This window comes from Amblyomma maculatum, chromosome 2 (genome assembly GCF_055883805.1).
Source record: "Amblyomma maculatum isolate TAMU_Amacu chromosome 2, ASM5588380v1, whole genome shotgun sequence".
Taxonomy (NCBI): domain Eukaryota; kingdom Metazoa; phylum Arthropoda; class Arachnida; order Ixodida; family Ixodidae; genus Amblyomma; species Amblyomma maculatum.
In genome coordinates this window covers 103927662-103955173 of record NC_139345.1, presented here as the reverse complement: position 1 = coordinate 103955173, position 27512 = coordinate 103927662, and the positions used below count along the sequence as shown (strand labels likewise).

Sequence of the window (27512 nt, the reverse complement as noted above, 5' to 3'; positions counted from 1 at the left end):
TCATCGGTGGTTTAGAAAATAGTTCAAATCAAGACCAACCTTGTGCTACTCCACTTGAGTGTGCCCTAAACTTCGATCAATTTATGATCTTCAAACCTACACCTTCATGGCTACCGTGCTAGGCATTGAAATTGTTTGTTGCAGCATGGGCTTTTGATTTTACCGCCAACATTTTCGTTCTCACTTCAGGTAAGAATTGTTAAATTAATATATTCGGCTATGCTACTCAATCAATTCAATAGTTTAGTCTGCAAAAGTTTGGAGCTTACCACGGCGCTTTCTTATTTGATTAGATTTTTCTTGACGTCTTCGTTTCTAACGCTAGCGATTGCAGCGCTACAAAAGTAAAAACGGAAGGCTTTGTCAATATTTCTCGTGCGCTGAAGGATGAGCTACTATACTCCATGGTTTGTAGTTCTCGCTTCGCGCGCTAGGAGGCGATCAGCGATCGTAAAAAAAAAGGTGAAACAAATACCGTGTGCGTTTTTGCGGCCGTCATGTTGTTGGTGCGTTGCTTTCTGTTAATATCACCGGTTTATAGTTCTAACTTGTTAAGTCATGTTAGCGTGAACAGACCCTGAAAGGTCGTGGACCTACACAGTTGCTTTGATGTGTGTCTCCAAACGCCGGCGCGCTTTGACGTCGAGTGCTTTGACTTGTGGCGTGCCCCTGGCGAGGTGAAGCCACGAGCATCGAGGGAAAACCACACATCGTGAGCAAGGTACCACCTTACTGTGATAGCTTGAGCTTAGATGTAGTTTAGTTTAAGTCGATAGTTTCGTTTCTTGCGATCTGGCATTGATTTATCGCTTGACTGGCGGCTGAATGTGCTTCTCTATGCATGGCTCGTTTTTCGTTCGCAATGACTGCGGGTCACGCTGCGGGTTTGCATCACCGCCTAGGTCCTGCAGTGAACATCTCCTATGTGGGTTTATTTTTAATGTCCTGGTGGAGTCACCGCGAAAATCTTGATGCGCTTGTCATTTTCGGCAACGCGGTCAACGCGGTTGAACGCGGTCAACAGCCGCATGCTTACCGTAGCGTAGTACGATACGGGAAGTCCTCCTTGGCTCGTGCGTGTGACTCATATCTGCGTTGAAGCCAAAGTAAGCTTCTTGTCAGCATCCGCATTGCGATTAATACCAGCACAGCATTAAACTGTATGTCGACAAGAGAATGCATTGCAGGTAATGCTTGTCGGCGCTAAGATCGGCGGCGGTTGCTGCCGTTGCATTCCAATTTGAACCGCCAAGATTGCTTTCGCGGTCTCCGTGTAGAAACGCTTCGTCGAAGTGCATACAACGCACGCTGTCACGATTTTTGTGTTTGGCTTTAACACGTACACTTAGCAATTGATTGAACCTTCCAATGTCTCATGCGTTTCCCTTTGGTTTTGCAGTCGAGGAATTGACAGCAGATATTTCCTCCTCGTGCAGCCCCCCTTCGCCTCGTTTCCTTTTTTTTTTTTGTGTGTGTGTGTGTGTGTCTGTGTGTGATTCCTATGATCGAATGTGTGAGGGTGCAGTAGTTACACACAGCTATCAGAAAGAACGAACTGTTTGTCTGCCAGCCGAACCGAGACGTGTTGGGTCTCATGAAAAGGCGAGAGGTACGTGCGCCGAGGCGGGCAGGAAGCATGCCGCTGCTGCCGACAGCATCGCAATAGTGTCGGGTTCATCCTGGTATCGCGTCGTTACTTCATCCGCATGAAACGTAAGGACCGGTAATTCGCCTCTGCAGATAGACGCAAGACCAATGCAGAGTGCATGGCGGAGGCATTCTTCTCCGTCTGTATGCTAAAACAAGAAAACATATCCTAGTATTTGCTCTGCAACAAGACATGGGAGGAAGCCTATGAGTAAAGAAGAATTGAATGGTTTTCTAATCGAAAAGCAGCGACAACAAATACCAGAAGTTCCACATGAATGACAGTCTCCATGCTTAAGTGTGTGTGCAGCAAAGAAATCTACGGCACATGTACCTTGTCTGCCATTTGTGGGCATTTATCTCTGCTTTGCTGCACTATGTCATTCATTTCGTTTATTCAAAGTGTGATAAGCCTCTGCTTTGTCATTGTTCGCACGTCATTTCAAAGCATGCTACGGAATGAATAAATTAGCTCTCATTCACATATTTCAGCTGCTGCAGTTAGTGTCACAATGCCATTGGTTGTTGGTTAGTAGGGTAATCAGGATGAAAAAGGGGCAGCAGATGTCTCACTCATTGTGGATGTCTGAACTGTGGTGTAAAGTATAAAAGAGGGAATAAAAGGAGGTAGAGAAAAGTGATCAATGTTCACGTTACTTAGTGGAATGTTCTGGTGTAATTTTCATCATGTGAGATTCTTTATTGTGCACTGACTTCAAATAACATGTACATTTTGGCATCTCACCTTCAATCGAATGTCCCTAGCATGGCAGGGATTCAGTCATCAGTCTGTTACTTAGTAGCTGTGTGCCATGCCAAAGAGCCACTGTGGTTGGTACACATAACTGACCCATCTTTAAATGTGATAGTTGCAGGCTGCTAGTGCAGTTGGTATACAGGTGACTGAAGGCCAGCTACTCTCTTTGGTACAGTTGGCACTTCTACTGGTACTGCTGCATTTACTATTTTGCAGATAAGAGGAGTGGTACTATGACCATTTGATTTTTTTCCCTTAACTGGGCTCTCCAACAACTTTCAGAACATGGTAAACAAACCTGCCCAACCATTATGCTAGACAACACCTGGGCTTGTGATACGGAGTATAGAGGATGATTATGAGGCGACTGTAGCCTTTTATTTGCTGTTTGTGTAAAAAACACTTCATGTCTTCTTAATTCTCCATCAACCCATTTTCATAGATTTCTCATTTACTGTTTCTTACGGTACTTCTTATTTTGACCATTTCTTATAAAGTGCACTAATAGTGAATTTTTTTATTTATAAAAATGCTCACTGGTGAGATTTGTTTGGTAATAACTACGATAGTTGCAAATCTTCCTCCCCTGTTGAAAGAAAAGTTAATCTTATGGTGCTCTTGCACAGATCTCCTTTATAGGCAAACTTTGTGTAAAGTGTTTTTACTCATGCCACATATACTGGCATACTTTATTGATGTAGTGCTTATGATACTATGCTGTTGCCATCATATTTAAATTTGTGTTAAACAAAAGTTAGCGAAGCTTAGCGACACGTTTTACAAAAATGGGCTAGTGGATGGATGACAGTTTACCATAACTTTTCACTTCGGTTGTTTTTTCCTTTGTGGTAATATGTTGAGTGAGTTAAATGTGTATATGCTTGGGAGTAGATTGCAATTGCTGTCAGTCATCTGTGGATTCTTGTGCTGCAGGCATTTCCACGTCTGCAAAACATCGATGGGGATAAAGATTGAAGTGAATGAGTGAAGGTTTGTGTAAAGTGTTAGTGCTCAGTAGTTCATTATTTTTTAAGATGCCTCTAGCCAACGTTTCTTTTTTATGTATAGTGTTAGAATGAAATGCTATCTTTTATTCTCTTGCCTTTTGCGCTCGTTAAAAAGATATATTGTTATATTGTTTATTCCGTTTCTTACAGCAGACACCAAGGGTTCGTTTTTCGTCTGCCATTCATCTGCCATAACACTTTTGAAACTCTCGGGCGAACTTGTAGGAAATAAAACTTTCTGCTAGATTGCACCAGCAGATTTATATTGCATTAGCAATGGCAATTGTGGAAGGGCAGAGAATCGCCTAACGACTTGTGATGCAGGGTGATGAAGCATAGTACCCAGAAATTTCACCTGCACTTTCAAACTCTCCACTACCTGTTACCACATGCATCGCATTTTTTTCATCACTGCATGTTTATTTACTGAGTAACTGAGAGAAGTGGCAGTTTGCTGTTAAGGCTTGAAGCTCTGAGTAGTTTTCGGGTCACGCTGGAGGCTGTGTGGCTCCTTGTCTTGTTATTGATTTTACGCTTTGTGCAAACCACTTGTGCTTCCATTGAACGACATCTCGATGCATTTGTTGTGAAACAATTGGCTGCTGATTGTCAGCACGTTTATATTGTTAGGTAATGTCAGGTGATAGGATTGTTAATACAATAGAAAGTCAAGCTAGTTGGTTAGACGACATGATGCACCACGCAGCAGAGTACGTGATGATACATAGGAGAGGCACACAACCACACATGCACACACACATAGCAGCATAGTCCTTGTTTATGTGTGTGTGCGTGTGCATGCCTCTCCTATGTGTCATCAGCAGTGCCTACTCTGCTGCGTGGTGCATCATGTAATAGGATTGTATAGCACGAAATAGGAAACTTGCTGAGCTGGATATGTGCATGCCACTTCGGCTGCCATGTTTGCTTGTTTAGTGTTAGTGCAATATCATTTAACCCTTTCTGTGCCACTCCGGAGATAACTCATGAGACCCCACATACAGCCCTACACCCCCTTGATACTCTTGAGTTCGCTCGTGTTGCCTCTTTAACTCACTCCCCTCTACTCCCAGTACTATTTGTGTAAAAAAAAATATTCCAGGCACGTTACGCCGCCTAAGGGGAGTCCACCTAAATGCATATAACGCGCAGTGTAAATTTTAAACACCAGATCTGGTGTTTCTAGGTCTGCATCGTTATCATCATCAGCGCCTCGCTTTGTTGGCTCAGCGGAGTAGCGGTGGCGAGTCAGCGTGTCAGGTGCGCCCGCACTTTTGACGGATGTTGACGGATGAGGGAATTCAGGAGCTGTTGATGAATTCGGACTCAGATTGATGAAGCATTTCATCTAATAGCTTGTTGAGCAAAGACAGCAAGAAAGAGCCCCAGCCGGCTAAGAGTGCGAGGAATAAAAGAAACCCGACGAGCGGAATAAAAAAATGCGCACATGTCGTCCATAGCACGGTAGTGTATTACTAGAACAAAATTTTCTCGGAACTAATATAATAAAACTCGGCAATCAAAGGGTTAAAGCTGTACAACACTGAACAGTTGGTACATACATGGGTAGAAGTGCTGCTCCATTTTCTCCATTCTGCTCCAAGCTGTTCTCCTTGCTCCATCCTGCTCCAAAACGCACTATTGCTCCGAAACTGCTTCAGAAGGCTGCCATAATGTTTTACTATCAAATTTAGCTGAATATGGGGCCAATGGCAGCACACTGGTGGCAGGGGTGTAACGCATCTTGCATTGGGCTCGATACAGACAAAAATTTTCGAAAGGTATGGAATCGTGGAGTATAATAAATATCTGTTCGCAAGTGAATTGATTATGAATTGCAAGTGTTTTGAGAGACTTGATTACGAAGGAATGCACAGTGCAAGTGAGAGGGCACCTCCTCCCAGCCTTCTTAATTACCGGTGAAGAGAGAAGCGAGAGCAGTGCTGATAACTCAAACTATGACGGACAGTTAGGTAATTTGTCTGGCTGCTAAAACTACATGAGTTGTAGTAATGCTTTTGCTGTGAAATTAAGCAGATACTTCACCAATGAGTCTCTTTGTCAGTGACATGCGTGTCAGGCCTGCGTCAAGCAAAAGCATACTTCAAGCATTTTGGGGTGCTTTTCAGAAGGTGCTGTTCATTAGAAACCTTCTGTTTTTGTTTATTAGAAAGCCATGCAGGGCTTATTGCCAAGATGTTAAAACAAGAGGAGCACTGGCAGGAGGCAGTCAATTAAAGAAGCTGAAGGATGAAGAGGCTTCCCTTCAGTATCATCTATTCTCTCCAAAGGCACTCCCGACCAGTGCTCTGGAATTTCTCAGCACAGGCGTAGGATAAGGAAGGATACGCACAAGATAGAGAATGGAATTGTTATGCCTGTTAATGTGAACTCCAATCTAATGGTACTATTTGAGAGCATCAAAATGGTCTGGGTTATTTTCAACATCGTTACATGTTTTGCCTGTTTGTCTTGCTTTGCCAGAGGTACGTGAATATTCGGAAAAGCGTTCAGTGTTGTATAAAAAGGAATCATTTTGTGGATTTTGTATGTCAGGATTCAGGAACAGAAAACTTCAGTGATCAAAGGCTTTTGACCCTAGAAACATGCTCCAAAACATAATTACAATGCTTAAAAACTCTCCTTTTATTGCTCCTACAGCTGCCTCAGCTGCTGCAAAATTCTTGAGCCTGCTTCCACCGTGATACATGTTATAAAACTTCTTGCGCAGCAGTGTTGAGGCGGCTGAACCTGGAGTGCATTATAGAGGGAGGGTATTGATTAAGGGCTTGTGTGTGCTCGACCCTTAATGCATCCATCTCTTCAGTGATGCGAGCTCTGTTTGAGTTAGAGTGGCATTTTTTGTATTACTCATTTTGTACAGTGTTTATTGAATCTGGGCAGTCAAAGTATTTTATTATGCATTTGAGTATACAGTGAAACCCACTTACAACAATACCGATTTGAACAGTATATTGGATATAACAATGGACAGCCGTAGCACTGTCAACTTTGCCATTTGTTCTATCATAAAATAACCTGCATATAACAATGCTGTAACAGCTACCGTTGCAAGAAATTACCACTGAGTGATATCAACTTGAGTGTCAGAATCTTGGTTTCTCAAGGGAATTAAAATGTGAACGATACCTTCATTATTGGCAATGCGGCCTGTGTTGACAATATTACATCTCACTAGCCAGGTCTGTTTTCTCCTCAAAACACTGTCACCACCGCCTTAGTGCTTGTGCAGTTTGTAGTTGATTTGCAGGAATCTCTCTTTCTTCAGGTTAGAAGAAATTTCTGGCAGTGGTGTGGATTGTGGTCATAGTTAGAGGACTCGGAAAAATAAACATGAAATTTGCATTGTTGCTTTGCATTTGGTGGGTCAATCTTATGGTGTTATGTTAAGATTTCAGTGCTACAATGGAATTCTAATTATACATCATGTGTGAAGGTGCTTGCTGCTAATTAGTAGCACCTTGGTCTTGCAGGTAGCATCATTGCAGGATGGTTGAGCAAGGATATGCACAACATGGTCGCACATCCAAATGGATGTGATTTTGGTGGCGAGAATATAGCTATATACCTGGTGGGAGAATATAGCTGGAATATGGCTGGAATCACATCGAAATGGATGTGATTTTGGTGGCGAGAATATAGTTGTACTGAAAGCTGTGGCAGGACGTACTTCATGCCGCTGGCTGCTGTATTTTGTCTAGTTGATGTGAAATTATAGAATGCTACTCATTAGATAGCAGTTTAAAATGCTTTGTTTTTCCTCCTTTACACATTGAATCTCTTTTCAAACATAGTTACTGCACAAGGCAACCAATGCGTGATGGCTTATTATTTTTCCCTGATTATTGGTTGCACTGCTGTGTCAACGAAAAAATTCAGAAAAACAAAAAGACACTTGAGCTCTGGAAAGTGTCATAGCTTGTAACAAACAAGTTCAGCAAGAATGCCTAGAAGTTTTGTGAGAACAGATTTGTCATAAATTGAATACAAAAAAACTGTGAAATTGCTTGAGGGCTGCAACAAAAACAAATACTCTATAAGCACTTAAAGTTGGACAATATGTAAGGATTAGAAAAAGTGTATTCTCCACTAAGGTTTCATGCTTGCTCACTATTACCCGGAGCAGCATGGTAATATTGGATTTGATTTAGAATTTCCGGGGTTGGCTAATGGACTCACAGCTGGTTTGTCATTTTTATCCCGCATTTTTTTTATTATTTACTCATGCAGATTTACATGAGAATATGGGTGTGAAATATAAGGAATGTTTTAGTGTCAGCTTAGGCACAGGTTTGAGTGGAAGGGTCAGAGAAGCACTTCACATATAATGCATTACATGCCCAAAAATTCTGAGAAAATGTTTTTTTCACATAATTTTAGTATATAAGTGCATTGTTACAATCAGTATATTTGCAGATCATCCCGCCGCAGGCTTGCAGTTTTTCCCCCTCAATTTTCAAAAATGGTTTGTTATTGCTGTCTTCTAATTTTTTTTTAAGTGCAGGAATACACATCGGAAGCTTAAATCGCTTTGTCAGTGTGCTGATAAAAGTATCTTCCAGTATTCCACAGTTGCTCCACGATTAATTAAAAATGCACCCCATTGGTATTTTTTTTATGGTAGTCATAATTACTCACCATGAGTGCACGGCAAATTTCGAAAGCAAAACTTAGCCATGCATTGAAACGTTGGACTATTTCTATCAGTACTGTCACAAATATATCATACAGTGTTCCACAGTTGTCTCAAAATAAAAGATGTCCCAGAACGTTGGACAAGGCGGGTATTGCAAGGGAAGCTGGAATCAGTGTACTTACTTGATCTATCCATATGCTTAGTAATTTTTTCAATATTTAAGTGATTACATTTGTGCTTTTTCGTTACCTTTGGGCATTTTATTGTGCGTTACAAAGATGCCTCTGTTTGCTTCCTTCAAAGGCAAGATTGCCTGTAGAAAGTGAAGCAGCTTTCATGCTTCCCTTCCTTTTTTTTTTTTCTTCTTTTTTTCGCTTGCCTTTTTTTTATAGTCAGCACACACTTTTATCCTGAGCAAAAAAGGGAGAGTGTTACATAAGCCGGCGCAGCCGTCCTTCCCCCACTTTCCTCTCAGCTGAGCCTGCTGCAGTGGTCAGCTACAGTCAAGTGGTCACTCTGGCTTTCGAGTCCTCTTTCTACCTTCCCTCCCCCCTCTCCCCCACGGGTGACCCTGAAGGTTGCTGGGTATCAGTATGTGCTGTCTGTTTCTGCTCTTGTCGTCTCCACTATCCTGCGGAAAGTAATGCAAAGGCTTTGGATTACGCTGGAGCATAAGTAACAATGTGATAAGGCGGACAGGGACGGAGGGAGGGGATGGAAAGATTAGATTTACTACAATGGGTGGTGAAGCAGGCAAGCTGCGAGAGCAGGGGGAAGAGGGAGGGGGTGAAGGCTTGATGCCAGGTCCACTGCCGCGTTTAGAAGACACTCCGGCTGCAGAAGAAGCAGAGTGCCTGTTCACAGCGCCCCGCGCGCGTTTTGTGTGTGCATGTGTAGGCAGCATGGCTCCGCTTTCGTGCTGCTGTTACTCAGTGAGAAATGGCCGGATTGGTCTTGTGACACGCCGGCGCATTTTCCACCCAGCCATGCAGGGTGTCCAGGTAACGTCATCACCGGCCAAGTCTTATACCATCAAGGACAGGATTGCCCAAATCTACTACAAGCATGGCCTGTACTGCTCCAGCCACCCGCTTACACTCATCATATTTGCGATCTTCACTTTCATGGTGGCCTGGTGAGATGATCCACTGTTTTCTGCGTGGTTATTGCGATTATTGACTTGTACTTGCACTTCATTACTGGCCTCTAGCTGGTTCGTTTATGCTCTTCTTGAGTAATTAGCGTTGTCCAATTGATCCTGTCGCTGGACTTGTTCCCTTTGCGGAATTTATCCCTATTACTCCCCATCAGTGGCTGTGCCAGTCTCAGGGATTGGTCTTGGAGGAGACAAAGTTTCTCGGTAAGAAAATTCTTAGAGGGGGTGCACATCTGATTTTTAGCACCATATTTTACTGTCAGTCCTCCTTTTCCTGTTATTTAATCAGTGGCATAAAATGCTACTTGTAATACAGCTGTTGCATTAGTTGCTTCAGCAGAAAATTGCCAGCCCTTTCTGCTGAAGGTGCTCTGCTAACATCAGGCAAAATTTATTACTGGGCCCAATTTATTTCCAGGTATAAATTTAGTACAAGGTGTTTTGCCTCTCAAAGCTTCATTGTATTCACTAATTTATGCCACTGAATAGTGGCATAAGTTAGTGATTGCAGAGGATTGGAGCCTAGCTTAAGTGCTGCTAGAAAACTATGCTTTGAAGGATAATGTAGTGTGTTTAAAACAATGAGTCATATTGGACCCAACTCGGGTTTTGCAGTGGCTGAAATAATTGTAGAGTGCACAACTGCTGTTCTTGGGAAACTGTTTCATCTAACTTTAATATTTTTCACCTAAATGATACAAGTTTTGTGGCTTTTCAGAGGAAAAAACAATCTTCTGGAAAATACTTATGCAACAATTTTATTAACTTCACACAGTGCTTTCCTTATCTGTGCTCTCTCCCCACTGCTGCCCACTGCAGTCCTCTTAATGACACCTTGGCAATATCAAAATTATATTTCATCACTGGTTTTCTTACAAATGCTGGCATTACAATCTTCTGGGGCTTTAATATCAACAGTATTGCCTTTTATTATGCTGTGGGCGAAATATCTGAGAGTTAAGTCTTCGTGTATGTTTTTAATATGTCACAACTTAGAATCAAATTTAATGTAAGTACCGCTTAAGGGCTCTAAATGGTATATACAGGAGAACCTCATTGTTACGTTCCTGGGTGATACGATTTCCCATTTCATATGCTTAAAATCGCGGGCAGTTAAGCACCTCCCATAGAGTTGCACGATTTTTCTCCCGGTTAATATGTTCCTGGATAACATGACTTTCCAGTTACTACGTTAGAAATTTTGACAAATTGTGGTCGTATAATGTGTTTTGAGATTGGCAGGACATGTGCTAATGAGCGCTCACCTCACGATATGAAAAGGTAATCAGCGGTGCTCAAGCAAGAAAGACAACGAACCAGCATACAAGGCTCTGTTTCTACGGAAACATGACTTCTTGAAGAGAAACGCGGTGGCTTCTTACATAGGAGTAAACCATTCAACTGCAATTATTCGCTTGCATACGAGTGCACCGGGTCCGAGCTCAAATTTACATTAATTTTAGTTACCTCATTATATTTATTGTTTACTGGTAGCAGCATTAGACATCTTATGTTAAGCAGTGGCTAGTTCAAAAGCATGATACACTGCTGCTTTGATGTGAATCTGGTTACGCCGTCTGGCGGTGAGCTGCTGGCATGATGGCAAGTGGCACGCCGGCAGGTGGCACGCCGGTGTGAGTGTGTCACTAGCATGGGTGCAATGCATTCTTGCGTTTAGACTACAGATAGGGTCTCTCGTCATTTTTTTGTGCATAGAGTTGATATGTCAAAACTACTCCGCGATTCTTTTCATCTGTCTTGATATGCCACATAAATAAAATTTCTGATGGCGCAGTTTGTATTTTCTCCATACAGTACAATGTCTGCATCTAATCGTGCTTTATACTTGCACCACACAGACAATAGTAATGCAGGAACCACCATACAGCACATTTGTTTCAGACGAAGCCACCACAATATTTTATTCCATGCACATCAAAGCACGCACGCTTACAAAAAAATGCTCCATTTTCATCTGGAATATTAAACCGTGTACCCCATATTTCCAGCTGAAAAATCAGGATTTTTCAGTTGGAAAAGGCAATTCCAGCTAGAATGTTCTGGTTTCTGGCTAGAAAATTTACACCTTGAGCAAGCTCCAGCTGAAATCTCACCCCCTTCCAACTGGAAATTTGACTGGAAAAGTGCTGTACCAGCTGGAACTGGTATGCCCGAGGAAAGCCTTACCGAGTGTCCATTTTAATCTGGGTGGTTTCGCCCACATACAGCTGTTAGGATACTTTTTCACGATTTTGCTTTCTGTACACAATCATTAAAATGTAACACAGAATACTGCAGCTTTTTGTACATTTTTCAGATTACAATACAATGCACATCTGGGGTATCTGTTAGCCAGATATGTTTTGCAAACCCTCGAAAGAGTATTATCAGGATCAGTATATCTTGAACCAAGAACCACTGAGAAAAATGCATAAAGGCCTCCATTTTGAATACAGACACTGTATGGAAAGGACTGAAAGCCCCAGCGAAATCATCGTTCAGTTTTAGCCTAGTGTCGTGTAGTACACACTGTGCACTCACTATCATGCACCATATGTTGCTGACTGCACTTCAAGCATTGCAGTTGACATTTTACCAATAAAAACAATGGTAAATACCATTTTATACTGTACAAGCTTAGCGCGATTGATCGCCAAGATCCTCTATAAGGTCTTCGTCAACCTCTGGCCACTTTTCGCTGATGACATCAAATGCATCATCTTTTACATCACCCTGGATGACAATCTCATCATCTCCAGTCACAGAAGAACCGCAGGAGAATTTGTGAGAAAAGAATTTTGATGCATCCTTCAGGTCAATGTCAAAGGTGCTCAAGCCAGTCACCACTGTCACAAACTTCCTCCTTCCTCTGTAAAAATAAGATGTGTGTTAGCATGATCTGGGAAGACAAACAATAAAGCGCTAACCATATGAGGTGACAATTCACAGTGACACACCACGGGATGGGATGAGGGCCGCCAAAGCAGTGCCGCTCTTCGTGTCACTCAGGTTCTGGATTTTTAGAAAATTTCGCCTATCGCCAGGAAGCAGTTTGAGAGGCAGCCAATCACAGGAGGCTTTGGAGTATGCAACTTCCATTCTGGCTTTTTTTGAGAGTCTGGTTTGAGCGAAGAACGAAAGAACCTACAGACACTCACTTTGTCTAATCCGTACATATATGTGAGCACATAGAGACTGTTCAGTAAAATCTTGGTAGGGTAATAAAGGAAATATAAATGCTAGTGTGACGAGATATTATGTAAAGGAGCATGAGGAAGTCTCTTCTGGCAATCCAACTCTGCATTGCAGCACTGTGTCCCTTAGAAATGCGATGTGTTACAAGAATTTCCATCACTGTTTTATTGTACTTCATGCTGTTTAGTGTTAGAAATGGGATACTAGTGTATCTGTACTTCCCTTGGCCAAACGATGAGGTGGCTTAACAGAGCAGCGCTGAAAACGTGCTGCTGTGTGGCAGAGTCCTGTCGCTTTGTTTGGTGTGGACCAGCAGCGAAAGGCATTGGCGTCGTTGTCGTGCGGCAAATCACCAAGGTTGCAGCGGTAACAACCGCGTGAGGCGACAACCCTTGGCAATCCGTCACACCGACGCTATCACCTGTTGCTGCTGGTGCACCCCCGCACGAAGGGACGGTACTCTGTGACAGAGCGGTGCGTTTTAAGTGTTGCTCTGTTAACACCGCCTGATCGTTCGGCCAAAGGCAGTGTAGTTATCCCGTTTCTAACACTGAACATTAAGAGGACAAGCTGTAGGGCTAGTTGGTTTTCCATTCTTTTTTTTTTTTTTTCAGTGCATAGCAGGACGAGGAAAAAGCACAGAGGAACTAGTAGGACAAACAAGCGCAGAGCTGCAACTTTATTTTCGTAATCCATGAACCACATCATTTATACCCGCAGAAAAGCACCCATGAGGGAGACAAAAATTCTAAACACGTAGCAGAAAAAAATAGTACATACAAAAGCAAAGCGTCGAGTGGAACAAACCACATTAAGTTCATACTATATTGACAAATTGATAAGCCTAGCCAACAATTAATAGAACAAGCAACATGAGGTGGAAGTAACATGACGCAAGTCCTGAAAGTGGCCAGCACTGCTTGGAAGGATAAACAAAATTCCCAGATTTCAAGGAGCTTAATTGGCCAAATACAAGTGGAAGTGCAAAAATAATGTTTATTTGAAAGACATCTTTAAAATCTCAGGTGAATACATGAGATACCCCAAGTTTAGTGAGGAGAGAGATGCAAATGTTCGAACAAAGGCGAAAGCCAATGATTAACCCAGCAAAACAAAAAACCAAGAATGATTCAAACAGTGCGGCTGACATGGGTATGTAGACATAAGGATAACGATCAAAACGAGATACAGGAGGTCTGAGTGTAAAAAGTTAGAATTTAAAGATCTGAAGTACAACAGCGAAACAAGGTAGCAATTATTCCATATATGCACAAGGTTTCCCATCAACTTAATAAGATTGGCAAGAAGGCAGGTGTTCCACATGGTCTTTTCAGCCCCACATCGTCTATATAGACTTGTCGCATGGTGGATGAAACAACAAAGAGAAACATTGGCTGTACCACACGGCACAACAATTCCGTTATAGCATGCGCAAAACGTGTTGTATATTCTATTTCACTATCTTGTGGCATGGCCTACATCGGCCAAGCCTCAGTAAAAGATTAACTGATTTTTTGGGTTCTCATCGTCCAGAAACCTGCCATTGCATTGTCGCAAATGTGACAGCAATGGAAAATGTTTCCCTGCTTTTGAACAGACGACCATTCTGAAAAGGTGCCATAGTAAGCTTACACGCGAGAAAGTGGAAGCCATCCTGATCGTGAAGGTCAAGAACGAATGCATCACCAAAGCCTCTGTTTTCCTTTCGAGCAAAAAGACTGAATTCTTCTCTGGTTTTTCCTGATGTATTTCATTTTGTTAGCACTCTTTACATGTCATCATTTTATATATTTTATTTTTTTTAAATTTTTGTCTGGTTTTCTAGCTCTTTCAGATTACCCTTTCACTATTCAGACCTCCTGTTTCCCATTTTTATCATTCCCTTTTAGTCTACATACCTATGCCAGCAGCATTGCTTCAATCATTCTTGGCTCTGAAGCTAAAGCTTTGCTACACCATCTAAAGCCAAGGTCGCCGTGCGTGGCACTCCGCATTCGTTGTAACCGTGGCAACCAGCTGCGCCATTTCACAGCTGTTGTGACTGTCGGAAAAAGGAAAAGAAAATGCACGGGCCAGCTACTGGATCTGTAGCTGAGCCATCACCGCTGCCTCGTGCGGACAGAAGAGAAAATAGAGAAGAAAGAAAAAGAAGAGGGAGAGAAAGACGTGCGCCGCAACAACAGCCGTTGTCCACCACCGAAGTGGTGGCGGGTGCAATGAAGGCCAACAGATGGCCTTTTCAAAATTGGCCAAAGGGCGCTGCCATATTGGAGACTGGGCTGTGCTCATGGCACAGGAAAAAGCTGCGAATTCTCCCCCCATGCCTACTTCACAGCCCAGTCAAACCGGTTTCTCCCAGGATCGTGAAAAGGTCCCAGCCCCATCAGGGCCAGGATCAGCCACCCTTCCTTCGCCCCCATTTCACAGCTGATTAAAAAAAAAACTGATTTATTTATAGGAAGGGAAAGGCGCGGTAACTCTCACTTGTTTTTCTGTGGACACCGCAACCGCGCCGTAAGGGAAGGGAGGAAGATGGGAGTGAAAGTGGAAAGAGAGAAAGAGGTGCCGTAGGGGAGGGCTACGGAGTAATTTCGACCACCTGGGGATCTTTAACGTGCGCTGACATCGCACAGCACACGACGCCTCTTCGTTTCGCCTCCATTGAAACGCAGCCGCCGAGGTCGGGTTCGAGCCCGGGTACTCCGGCACAGTAGTCGGGCGTCTTACCACTGCACCACCCTGGCGGGGCGTTTCGGCCGCAGTGCTCGTTACAGAGAGGAGGAGGAGGTGCAGCGGCATCCCAGCAAGTGCATGCTCCGGCGCGGAGAGGAGGTTAGTTTTCGCACTGCGCATGCGCACGCCGCCATGGGCAGCTGACTGAATGAGCGGATTAGGAAAGCGTCTGCCGGCATCGCATGCGCAGGGCATGAAAGTGGATTCTGCTTGGAACGCCGGTGAACTTTGATGCGTTCAACGAAACGCCGGTGTTCGGTGCGACGCTCGCTGCAGTCTGCTGCGGCTTTGTAATTTTTAGATGGCTCATCAACTGGCCTACATATTTACCTTCCAGAAGGGTTGGTTGGTTGGTTGGTTCATAGGAAGGGAAAGGCGCTGTATCTGTCACACTTGCTCTGTGGACACCTGAACCGCGCCGTAAGGGAAGGGATGAAGGTGGGAGTGAAAGTGGTAGAGAGAAAGGGGGGCCGTAGTGGAGGGCTACGGAGTAATTTCGACCACCTGGGGATCTTTAACGTGCGCTGACATCGCACAGCACACGGACGCCACTTCGTTTCGCCTCCATCGAAACGCAGCCGCCGAGGCCGGGATTCGATCCCGGGAACTCCGGCACAGTGATCGGGCGTCTTACCACTGCACCACCCCGGCGGGGCAACCTTCCAGAAGGGAAGTAACGTACTCCCAAACCCTTCTGCTCGCGAGCTGCTTCCGGGCGACGGGCGAAATTTTCTAAAAACCCAGAACCTGAGCGACAGCGACGATCGGCAATGCTTTGGCGGCCCTTAGCCCACCGCGCGACGTTGTCATGCAGCGTGTCGCCGTTCGGCTCGTTCACGGAAACATTTCGACATGTTTCCGCGATTGAAACGTTGCTTGATTTGGTTCATTGGGTTTAACGCTCAAAAGTGACACTCGGGCTATGAGAGACGCCGTAGTGGAGGGCTCCGGAAATTTGGACCTCCTGGATTTCTTACTAACGTGCACTGATATCGGACGGCACACGGGTGCCTTGCTTTTCACCTCAATCGTAAACCAGCCGCTATGGCCGGGATTAGACGTTGGAGCCGGCCATTAGTACTAGGCACTGTACCATTAGCGCTGCTGGCCGTGGTCACGTTCGGGACGAGGAAGTTAATGGTAGAATAAAATTGGAGCACTAGCAAAGCGACGTCCAAATTTATGCCGTAGCAAGAATGTAAGTCTGAGAATGGTTATCATGACGTAACAATGCGAAATGCGTTTACTCACCGCGCCGCTCGGGACAGGCGAATTCGCTTGTCCTTTTCCGCCATCTTTTTGGCTTTGACCATGCCTTTACCGCCGCGCTTGTGACGTTTCTTTTCTTCATCGCCGCCCGCTCCAGTCTGCGGTGCGTCACTGAGGTTTATTCGCCTCTCGAACTCCTCTGGGAGGTTTTTCTGAAGCCATTCCCTGCACTTTTGCGAATATGGGCAGTATTCGCAGTACTCGGGCGGCATCGAGCACTCGCCGCAGTATATCACTTCGATGGGACACGACACGCCGGGCAACGGTCCCGTCGGCAGACCATCCGTGCCTCCTTCGTACATCTCCCTGCGATTGATCGGATGGCACACCTTTAAACGAAAAACACATTGACTGTGCTAATTTGCCGCGTGGTGTGGTGAAATCCGCGTATACACCTCGAAGCCGTACTAGCCACGTTTTGTACAAGACACTGCCCGGCACCACACACATACAACCCTGCTTTGCAGTGTACCGAAACCAAAGTATATCGCGAACATAGGTTACGTCCCGAAACGGCCAGTATACTAACTGTATTGGTAGCGATCCCGGCGCAGTTGCGAGATTGAAGAGGCTGAGGTGGTTGAAATCAACAGCTGACTGCTACGCCGCTACCACGTCGCAGCAGGCACCTTGAAACTCGCGTTTCGAAACGTCCAGTGGCTGCGACAGCGGTTTCTGGGAGCAACAGATGTTCACACCCCCTGTAGATAGCCTTTCAAATGCTCTTGATTGCTTGCATGCACGTGATTCGATCTCCTGTAGGTGACGCCACAATCCGTAATAAATTTTATGGTGTGAAAAGAAGATAAGAGAAGGAGAAGCAATCACTCTTGTTCCGACCACGTTCCGACCCACTCAAGCAAAGAGCAAATTTTCGTATCTTCGAACGCCGCTTCTAAGGCCCACGCCCATCACTATTGCTAGTGACATCAATATTAGAAGTACGAAGTAAAAAACTACAAGGGCCATTTTTTTTTAACCTACACCAGTGTTGCAAAATTAAAAAGGTGGCTATGTAGGGTTGTGCTTAAAAAAAAAAAATCGCACGTTGCTGTGTTCGTTGGATCCGTCACGACGAGCTCGTGTGCTCTGCTTAAACACGTTGGCACTTTGCATGTTGGCAGCGTTGGCTCGAACGGCGTCTGAATTCCATATCGTCGCTTGAAGGGGATTGCGCGAGCGTCAGGGTGCGCGTGATATTCCGCCAAGTCCTCTTCCTGCTCCCCTTGCTGTGCGTTTACTGCGTCGCAAGAGCGCACCAGCACTAGCAGAATTCGCTCTATAAGTTCCTAACAGTTTGGCGTGTGAATGTAATTTTCACATGGTTAACTCACATACGTTATATTCAACGTTGAAATGGCTCTAAATTTTCAGCTTTAAAAGCGGTTGTTTTAAATGACCCTCTGTCACCCACGCGCAATAATGAATTGAACGCGCATTATATGCAAGACGTGTTGGGCCTGAGGGCAGTTTTAACAGCAGGCATTGCGACCTCCATTCTTGAGCAAGCACCAGTGCCCTGTACAACTGCATGTTCGCGTTTTCGCTTGCACAGTTAGCATCACATATTCAACGCGAGCAAAATAATTGAGCTACGCTCAGCATGACACCCGCCGCGGATCGTAGTTAATAACTAAACTATAGCGCAGTTGATTTTTCACTTCGAATGCGTTAATAAAGTCTCCTTTTTGAATTTCGATGCGAGGAAGTAATATTATTATGACGTTTTCGTGCTCGCGTTGCAGTCGTCCAGTTCGTGTTCTCTCTCTCTCTCTCTTTTTTGTTGATGGTACGCGTACTTATTCGCAAGCTTACCGCGTTTCGTTTGCAGGCGCAACGCTCAGGTCATTTTGTTGCCACCAGGTCTTACTGTCAGCATAGAGAAAGAGATCGCTGTCAGCAGTAAAAGTTTGCGGTATCTCCAGCGCATGGCGCGTGGCGAAGCGACGGAAAACTAGCGAAAAACTGCATTGCTGCGCCATCTGCCGTAATTGTGATACCGATGCTAACGGAGGAAGCTAACTAACGGAAATGGCGCTTGGAGCAATTTGCGCATGCCTAACCTTCGCTATCAAGCATGTCTCCGCTCTTGCTTCCCCGGGATTCGTTTTTGACGCCCATTGCTGCCGCTGAATTGCTGTGTCACTATCTTTGCATGGGGCGTAGTGCGAAATGCGCCGGCGAACTTCTTTCATCGCGCCTGTCAGTGTAGACCGGCGTTGAATGCAAACAGCGGCCTAAACTGCCTAAACTGCTTCCGTGAATCTGATAAGCGCTTCACACAGAACCAAGCGACGGGGCATACTTGGCGAAGAATGGACAGGCGTGCGCAAAGCCCGTTTCGGACAAAATTTTATTTAGTCTCGTCATCGGGCAGATGGCGAGACAATGCAGTTTTCCTTCGCTTTGCCACGCGCTGAGATCCCGCAGACTTTTGCGGCTGACAGTACGTTTGCACGTGCCTGCATGCAACAGGCAGCCTACTCAGCCTAATCGATCCGCGACTGCACGCGTGCGCTTCTTTCAGGCGCACGCCATGCGACGATTCAGTGCAATCAGTGGTGCGTGCCGCAGCATATATTACCGAATTAACGATGCTAGCATACGTGGTTAATAAAACGAGCAAGTGATGTTAGAATATTGAAACCACAAGCACTATAGCAGACGATTTTCCCATGGTTCCTGCGTTTGGGAAACGCACCTCGACCGTGCCGCGCTAGTTGGGTCACCTGTCTACGTGCCAAGTAGGATGACTTGCATCGCGGCGCTGTTGTACACTTCCCGGGTAGTTCAATTAGCGAGCTTACAGGGAGCCCAAGGTCAAGTTGCGGCGCGCAACGCTAGTGCCGCACCTCCCCTGCCGGCGAGCCGTCGAGGCTATGGGGAGCCCCCAAAACACTGCGTGGCGACGCTGCTGGGATGGATGGATGGATGGAATATAGGAGCGTCCCTTTTAAAACGGGGTGGTAGCAGTTGCTATCATGCTCATTTCTTCCCCCTATATCTTAATTATTGTTTTAGATTGGTTAACTACACCATCATTCTGTTTATTGAATTATTTTTTCTACTTTACTAACATTATGTCACTTTTCTGCTTTTGAGGCACCAATCTTCCAATCGTTTTTTGATAGCTTCCACCGCAGGTCCATTCACCCGGCCACTGGTATCTCTAAACCCCAGAGCTTCAGGAACAGTAACTGCGCCTGCATCGACTTCCGGATCGATACCATTACATTCAAGTATAATATGATCAATTGTTTCAGTGGAGTTACCACATACTGCACATGCATCATCTTCATTGTTAAATTTCTTTTTGTAGCTGCGGGTTCTAGGGCACCCTGATCTAGCTTCAAAAAGTAGGGCACTGCCTATTAAGTTATCAAAGAAAGCCTCCTTCCTGATCTGCCTTTTCCACTTTCGGTATATTTCCACACTCTGTTTCTTTTCCATCGAATTTATCGAATTTTTACCTTCTGTGTTTTTCACCTGTTGCTTAACGCTCATTATGGGGTGGCAGTTCCTGGTCCTACGGGGCTGGGAGGGTAGGTCAACGCCGCTTGCGACGGGGGCTAGCCAGTCACCCAATTTGATCTGTTGTAGGCCGTCATTGCACCCGCCCCTGTTCGGTAGTGGAGGACGGTTGTTGTTGCAGCGCGGGTCTTTCTCTCCCTTTTCTTTTTTCTTTCTTCTCTATTTTCTTTTCTGTCCGCACGAGGCAGCGGAGATGGCTCAGCTACAGAGCCAGTAGCAAGCCCGTGCATTTTCTTTTCCTTCTTCCTACAGCCACAACAACAACAACGCACTTTATTTCTTCGTCCTTGTGACCAGCATACTTACTGGTTAGTTTCCTAGTTCTTATCCTCCATTATGAGTCAACGCTGTTTAGGTACAGGTATTTAAATACTAGCTGCCCATCTGTTGCTGTCCAATTTCCTCAGGCATTCCTCATATAATATTTTACTCTGAGCTTCCCATACTTCGAAAGATGCCCAGTCCATATCTCCCTGTACCGCTTCATTTGTGGTTTTGCCATGGGCACCCAGTGCTAATCGTCCGACGGCTCTCTGATTTATTTCTAATGTCGACTGTACCTCTGATTTTACGCACAAAACCGCATTTCCGAAAGTAAGCCCGGACACCATAATTCCTTTCCAAATACTCCTAAAAACCTCATACCTGTTGTGTCCCTATAATGCCCTATGCTTCATTGTCCCGGCATTTCTTTGCCCTTTTGCCTTAAGTGATTGCTCATGCTTTTCAATGTATGCCAATCCTTCGTTTACCCATTCCCTGAGATATTTATATTCTGTTACTTTGGGTATTTCATGGCCTTGTATTTTAAGACCCTGATCTGTTGAGCCAGTGAAAATCATCAGACCCGACTTAACTGCTCTAAAACTGAAGCCTAGAGCGTCCCCTTCGTCTCCGCAATACTTAACTAGAGCTTGCAGTTCTTCCTGACTCTCGGCTAGCAGCACAATATCGTCTGCATACATCAAACGGGGGAGGCACTGCTCAACCGCATTTCCACCTAATCTATATGACAGGCTAAAACCTAAGTTACTTTCTTGTATCCTCCGTTCGGTATTTATCATATAAATCATGAACAGCAGCGGTGATAGAGGACACCCTTGTCTTAATCCTGTGCATATCTTGACAGCTTCCATACTTCTTATCCCTTCCCATGTAATTTCTACTTTGTTATCCCGGTATATTTCCTGTAGGAACTATGTTATCTCATGACCGATACCTTCTTTTAATATGTTCCACAGGAGTTCCCTATTTACGTTGTCGTACACCCCTTCATGTCCAGGAAGGCCAAATGCAAAGGTCTATTTTCCACTCTAGATATTTCGATGCATTGGGTAAGCACGAACAGGCTATCATATAAGCACTTACCCTTTCTAAAGCTGTTCTGAAGTTTTCCGAGTATCTTGTTACTTTCTACCCATGCTTGAACCTTTAATTTCACCGCCTGCATGGCAAACCTGTACATAACAGATGTTATGGTAATCGGCCTGTAAGATTTTATGTGCATCCTTTCTCCTTCCTCTTTATAAATCAAATTCGTTTTACTCTACCGCCAGCTGTCCGGAATTTGCTTACTTGTTATGACTGTTTCCAAAGCTTCTAACATTATTTCCTTACTTCTTGGACCAAGTTCATTAATCAGCTTGATCGGAATTCCATCTATTCCTGTAGATGTGTTTTTAGGAATATTTTTTTCTGCCTTTTTCCAGTTTAGATTGGTCAGTTCTAAGCTGCTTTGTATTCTGCTACCTTGTGTTGCTTCCTGATTTGCGGAGATTACCCTATCATCGCTCTTAAATGACTCGGCTACAACTGATGCAATGTAGTTCACTGCGTTGTCTCCCTTTAAACAATTTCCCTCGTTATCTTGAATCCGGTCCTGCTTTCTTTGATTCTTCTTACCTAACCAGCTTATATGGTTTCAGAATTTTTTTGGTCCGCCTCTAGTGGCATCGTGGCAGCCATTCAGCGATGGGTGGACTGCTTTATTTGACTTTGGACGAGGGCCTGTACATCATTTCTTTTGTTGATATGATTCCCATTTTTGGTCTATGGCCTCCTGAGATACCTGTGCTTTCTTTGCCTCTCGGTGCTCCCTTGGAGCGGCCCTTCGTTGTTCAATGGCTTCCCTGATTTCCTTATCCCACCAGCTCTGTGGCTTCCTCTTTCAATTCCAGCTGTTTGCTACTTTAACCTCCTTAATTTTCCTCCTTATGAGTGGTCCTACCTATTCATAATCCCAGTGTTCAGTGTTCCATGGGGCTTTTCTCTATTGCTTTCTATATGTCTGCTGCTAACTGCACTATTTGATCGTCGTTTAATTTTGCGTTTACTTTTTGTCTAAGTTCCATTTCTCTTTTCATCAAGGGCCCCATCTGCTGACTAATACGTTTATGATCACTTCCCAGACTACACTCCCCTTCTTCGTCTATTTCCATTTTTGTGACCTTGCTATAAATTCCCTGTGACATTAGACTGTAGTCAATGGTCCTCTGCCTGTTGCGGAATTCTCACGTGATTGGTCCTTCACATTTTGTTTCTCTATTTACTGTAACTAGGTCGTGTCGCTCGCTGAAATCTACCATTAGCTTCCCATTACAATCTGTGTATCCATCCAGATCGTCGATGTGGCTGTACATGTCCCCCAGCAGAATAATATCTGCCCCGTCTCCAAACTGGCTTATATCGTCACTGAGACATTCAATGAGATCCTTGTTTTCTTGCCTGCATTGGTGTCCTGTTCCTAAATAAACTACCCCTAGCCATGTTCTTATGCTGGCAATTGTTCCTAATACCCAGATATGTTCTTTACAAGATGATTTTATTCTTTACCAATTTGTTCCCTGGTGTATCAGCATACCTACCCCTCCACCCTTTTTTTCCGTTTTTATCCTGTTGCACCCTTCCCAGACGTAGCCTTCTATAAACGACGGATCTTCTAGATCCCTGAGATGAGTCTCGCATAGAGCGTACACACCTATTTTGTCATCCTTCAACTGCTGTTCTATCTCTAGCCATTTCACTCTTTTTCTACCTCCTCTACCTCCTTGCATGTTTATGTAGCTGATCCTAGTGTTAAATCTCGTTTTGTACTTTTCTTTCTCGACCTCCTCCTTGCCATTTTTTGGGGGTGGACCCTTTAAAAAAGCTACAGCCCTGCCTGCCAGGCGCCAGCCGATCTCTGCTCCCACCCTTCTGTTAAAATGGATGCCATCTCGCTGAAAAGCCCTGCAAAACCTGCTTTATGCACCTCCTTGTTTACCTCAATTACTTCGAAATGCTTCTCCAGGCTTAACTTTCTTATGTCCTGATTAACTATCACCACATCCTTTTCCAGCTTGCCCTTCGATCCTAGCACCTCCGGTACTGTGCATACAACTATCTGGGCTTGCTGTGTTATCTCCCTGATATCGTCAACTCCCTTAGCTAAACTTTCCACCACTCCTGCAGCGTCACCATTTAGGACATCGTTTAGCCCCGCGGCTACTATCACCATATTGCGCTCTGCGGAATTTTTCAACAGCCTATTTTTACTTTCTTTCAGCACTGCCCTCATTGTCATCCCTGGGAAGGTTCCAACTAATACTCTCTTATCTGTGCTTGCTGTGCCTGCGCTTGCATCAGGAGCACCATCTATGGCAGAAAAATAGAAACTGGGAATAAGGGGGCTGCGCTGACCATGCTTTCTCTTTGCACTGCTGCTTTCCCGCTCCCTTCTGTGCACGTGCAGAGCTCTTGCGCTGCATCTGCAGCGCGTCACAGTGTACCGTCAGTGGCGCGGCTTCAGAAAAATCTGCTTGCTTGACTTTTATTTTTCATGAATGGAACTTGAGTAAGGTTCAAAAGTTTGTTGACAATTTGCTGCTGTCTGAGCAAACGGTCGGCAAATGTAACGACTGGACGTGATGTGTGCTTCGGGAGTCTGCGATTATATTGCATACGCTGCAGGCTTTGTATTAGTTAATCATCTTGAGCGATAGCTTATACCGCTCGTTCAGTTGAAAAGCCATAGGAGTAGTGGTAATAGTCCTCACCGCATGTTGGAAATAATCAGGGGCTGCGTAAAAAAAAAAGGTATCATTGTAATTTGTTGTTCTAATGATTGATTATTGGTGTATGATGAGTTTATGAAATCAATGTATTGATGAATTAAATAAATAAAAAATCAAAAAATGAAAAGGGGGTTCAAAGGTGTAAAATGCTCAGAATGAAAAGCCAATGCTTCATGATGCTAATTAAAAAATATAATGCAAATGAAAAATGTGCAACGGATAAGTTAATTCATTCAAATTATAGAAATAATGAAAAAATGCGTTCAAAGGTGTCAAACTCCTGAGAATGGAAAGCAAATGTTTGGTGACGCTAAGTATCGGTGTTTAAAATAAAAAAATAAATACAAAAATAGACAGATGAAAGCATCCTCGTGTGTGGGAAACGCTGTCGCGTCATACCCTTAATGGCGGAGCTTATGTCCTTTAATTTTTGGTTATTGGGGTTTGACGTCTCAAAGTGATTCAGGCTATGAGAGACGACATAGTGGAGGGCTCCGGAACTTTCGAGCACTAGGAGCTTTTAACCTGCATTGTCGAAAATCTAATTTTTGGTATATGCTTGATCTGACGCTCTATAAGCATTACAAATCGAAGCACTCAATGGCTCATTGATCAATGTTCTGCACTGTCGAATATGAAGAACATGATTATTTGTTTTCGTATGGCATACTTGTATAAGCAGTTGTGTTCTCTTGGGGATGAAAGGTTGTTGCATGTGAAAAAGATTTTTCTATGGCAGGGGCTATATATCACTTGGAAGGTAAGAGATATGCCTCCATCCATTGAAATATCAGCCACTGTATTGTTCATGTAGCAGCAGAACATTTAAGCTCTTGAAAGCTAGGCTAGATTAGAAACTAGGCTGGATCGAAGCTAGCTCTGAAGAAGCTAGTCTCATATATTTCGGTTCTCACGCCATGTTTAGACTTGAATTTTGCGAGAATTAATATAGGTTGTACTGGCGCACAACTGCTATGCAAACACAGTATTGGGTGCTGATAGCACCAGACCAATGCACGCAATACGCACGTGTGAATAACTAAGGCACAGACCCACGCGAAACAATGTTAAGAACGTTTAAAACAAGTTTTAATGCTTATTTCTTTTTATCCGCTACCGGAGGATTGAACAGGGATGCTAACAAGGTTAGCATTTGCGGAGGAAAGTTTGGGACGCTAATAGCACTTTAAGACAACGATAAAAGTCAATGCTAGCTGATATTTCTTTATTCAGTGAATCCATGGTCATCCCATGAAAAGTGAGAGCTTTTCTTTCGAGATGGATGATGTCCTTGCAAAGATGGAAGTTATGCTCACTTCAAAACGAAGCTGCGGTGACCTTCATGTATATTATTACGAAGTAAACTCATGCACCAGTGGGGCAATAGCCAACGTTTCAATCTCTTCACCCATGAGTTTGAAAAGCATTTATGATATATAATGCCATTTCAGCGCTTGTAAGACAGTTCGTCATGCTGTCTGAGGAAGGGAGAAGGCGGCTCGCCAGTGTGAAGCCAGGAAGCGACAGCGAGCTACGGAGACAGAGGAACAACGTGAAGAGCGTCGAACCAGACGTCGTGCTCAAGATGCGGCTCGGCAAATGCGTGCTTCTTTTTAATCCACCGAAGCAGATTGCTTTCACAATCTCCTAGGCTTGACTACAGCTAAGCCACTGTGAATTTTTTTTTATTAAACGCGACTAGGTGTTTTCATGCATTTCAGACTTTGAGTGAAGAGTCTTCGCCAATGCTGAAGTTAGTTTCCTGAAACTTATGATCATTTGATAATATGTCATCTTTAATCTTAGGTGAAGTGAACTTGACGATGATTGGATGAGTGTGGGTAGATTTGTAACACACAAGGCAGTAGGCACATTCAATGTTCTCGGGGTTAATTGTTACACTCAAGTTCTGAAGGCAATGGTTGATGACTGTTTCCTCAGAGCCTTCAAAATTTTCAGATGGGTTAGTATCGGGAATGCTGTAGAATATCAGATTATTCTACAGCATTCCCGATACTAATGCGAGCGATTTTCAGCATCCTCAATTCGCACGTCTAGGTTGTTGATCTGTCGAGCCATCCCAGCACTCCCTAGATTTCATTGCTTCGAAATCGGCTTGAAGATCTGAAAAAGCTTGGAAATGGGCTTCCAGATCGCTCATTCGCTTATTCAAGCTGGTTGTGGCAACTTCAGTGGAATTCATCTTTGTTTTGAGGTCGTGTATTTCAGAAAGGAGCTTGGTTTGACCGGCGGATAGATTTTTTAGTTCAGCGAACACATCCTCGATAGTGTTAGAGCTTGGGTTAGATTCAACATCACCTGCCAAGAGCAGCAAGGCACGTAAACATTACTGCAATCTGCTACAAGAAAAATGCAGCATTGCAGGCTCAGCAGCTCCTCTAAGAAATGATTGCTAGTTCTTTTTTTTTTTTTGCACACAGAGAATGCTTGTCACCAACCTGAATGACGAATACAAGAGGATAAGTTACTCTTGCGGGAGCACAGCCGCTGAGCCCACAGCATATGGCGAAAGTTAGAGGACAATTAAGCTCCGCCGTTAAGGGTATGATGCGGTAGCGTTTCACACACACATATAGATGATGTTTTGATTTCTATTTGTTTATGCACACACACGCGCACACTGATACTTAGCATCCACAAACGTTGGCTTTCCATTCTGAGCATTTTGACACCTTTTAACACCTTTTTCATTTTTTCCTTCTGTCATTTGATGAATGAATTGATCAGTTACATGCTTTTTAATTTCTTAATTAGGATCATCAACCATTGGTTTTTCATTGTGAACATTTTAACACCTTTAAACCCCCATTTTCAAATTTATTCTTTAATGCATCAGTTAATCAATTAATTACATTGATTTAATTAACTCCTAATCGCCTGTTACACACCAGTCAATCGTCAATCACTAGAACCACAAATTAAAATAAGATTTTTTTTATGCAACCCCCAGATATTTCGGACATGCGGTGAAGGCTACTTATACCGCTACTATGCTGGCGGCTTTTCAACCGAACGAGCGGCATAAGGTGTAGCCTAAAGTAACTAATACAAAGGACGCGGCATATAAAATGTCGCTGACTTCCGAAGCACGTGCATCGCGTCCAGTCATATATCATAGTTGTCGACCATCTGCTTCAGAAAGTACACATTGTCAGCGAACTTTTCAGCCTTATTCAAGTTCGATTTAGGGAAAATAAAAGTCAAGCAAGCAGATTTTTATGAAACCGTGCTGCTGACGGTACACTGCGACGCGAGGCACGTGCAGCGCAAGAGCTCTACACATGCATGCAAGGGAGCGAGAATGCGGCAATGCAAGGAACACGTGCGAACGGTGCGGCCCCCATATTCTCAGTTTCTATTTTTCTACCATAGATGGCGCTCCCCATTAGAAGCAGCACTGCCGGTATGCAACGGTTTGAGAGCCTATGGCTTTTCTTGGCCTGTTTATACACAGCTTGAGCCATCCCAGAAATAAAAAAATTAAATA

At 44.1% G+C, this 27512-nt stretch overlaps 2 protein-coding genes across 5 annotated transcripts in view; one reads left to right on the top strand and one right to left on the bottom strand.

Moving 5' to 3' along the window:
* Positions 1-441: 441 nt before the first annotated feature.
* Positions 442-27512, top strand: part of SCAP (SREBP cleavage activating protein) — a 90320-nt gene continuing 63249 nt past the window's right edge. For both annotated transcript variants that reach the window (XM_084594934.1, XM_084594933.1), the window contains exons 1-2: positions 442-721; positions 9053-9203. In XM_084594934.1, coding sequence (XP_084451060.1) covers positions 9055-9203 — 149 coding nt within the window. In that variant the 5' untranslated portion in view covers positions 442-721; positions 9053-9054. The remainder of the gene's footprint in view (positions 722-9052; positions 9204-27512) is intronic.
* LOC146199449 (density-regulated protein homolog) lies at positions 10723-18376 on the bottom strand. Of its 3 annotated transcripts, none has more exons than XM_084594935.1 (3): positions 18237-18376; positions 16404-16727; positions 10723-12093 (listed from the first exon to the last, which is right to left on the bottom strand). In XM_084594935.1, the coding sequence occupies exons 2-3, from the start codon at positions 16721-16723 to the stop codon at positions 11862-11864; spliced, it is 552 nt and encodes a 183-aa protein (XP_084451061.1). In that variant the 5' UTR covers positions 16724-16727; positions 18237-18376; the 3' UTR covers positions 10723-11861. The 3 variants fall into 3 exon arrangements, with proteins under 3 accessions (XP_084451061.1, XP_084451063.1, XP_084451062.1); XM_084594937.1 differs by lacking the exon at positions 18237-18376 and adding an exon at positions 17469-17678; XM_084594936.1 differs by lacking the exon at positions 18237-18376 and adding an exon at positions 16951-17277 and having other exon boundaries at positions 10846-12093.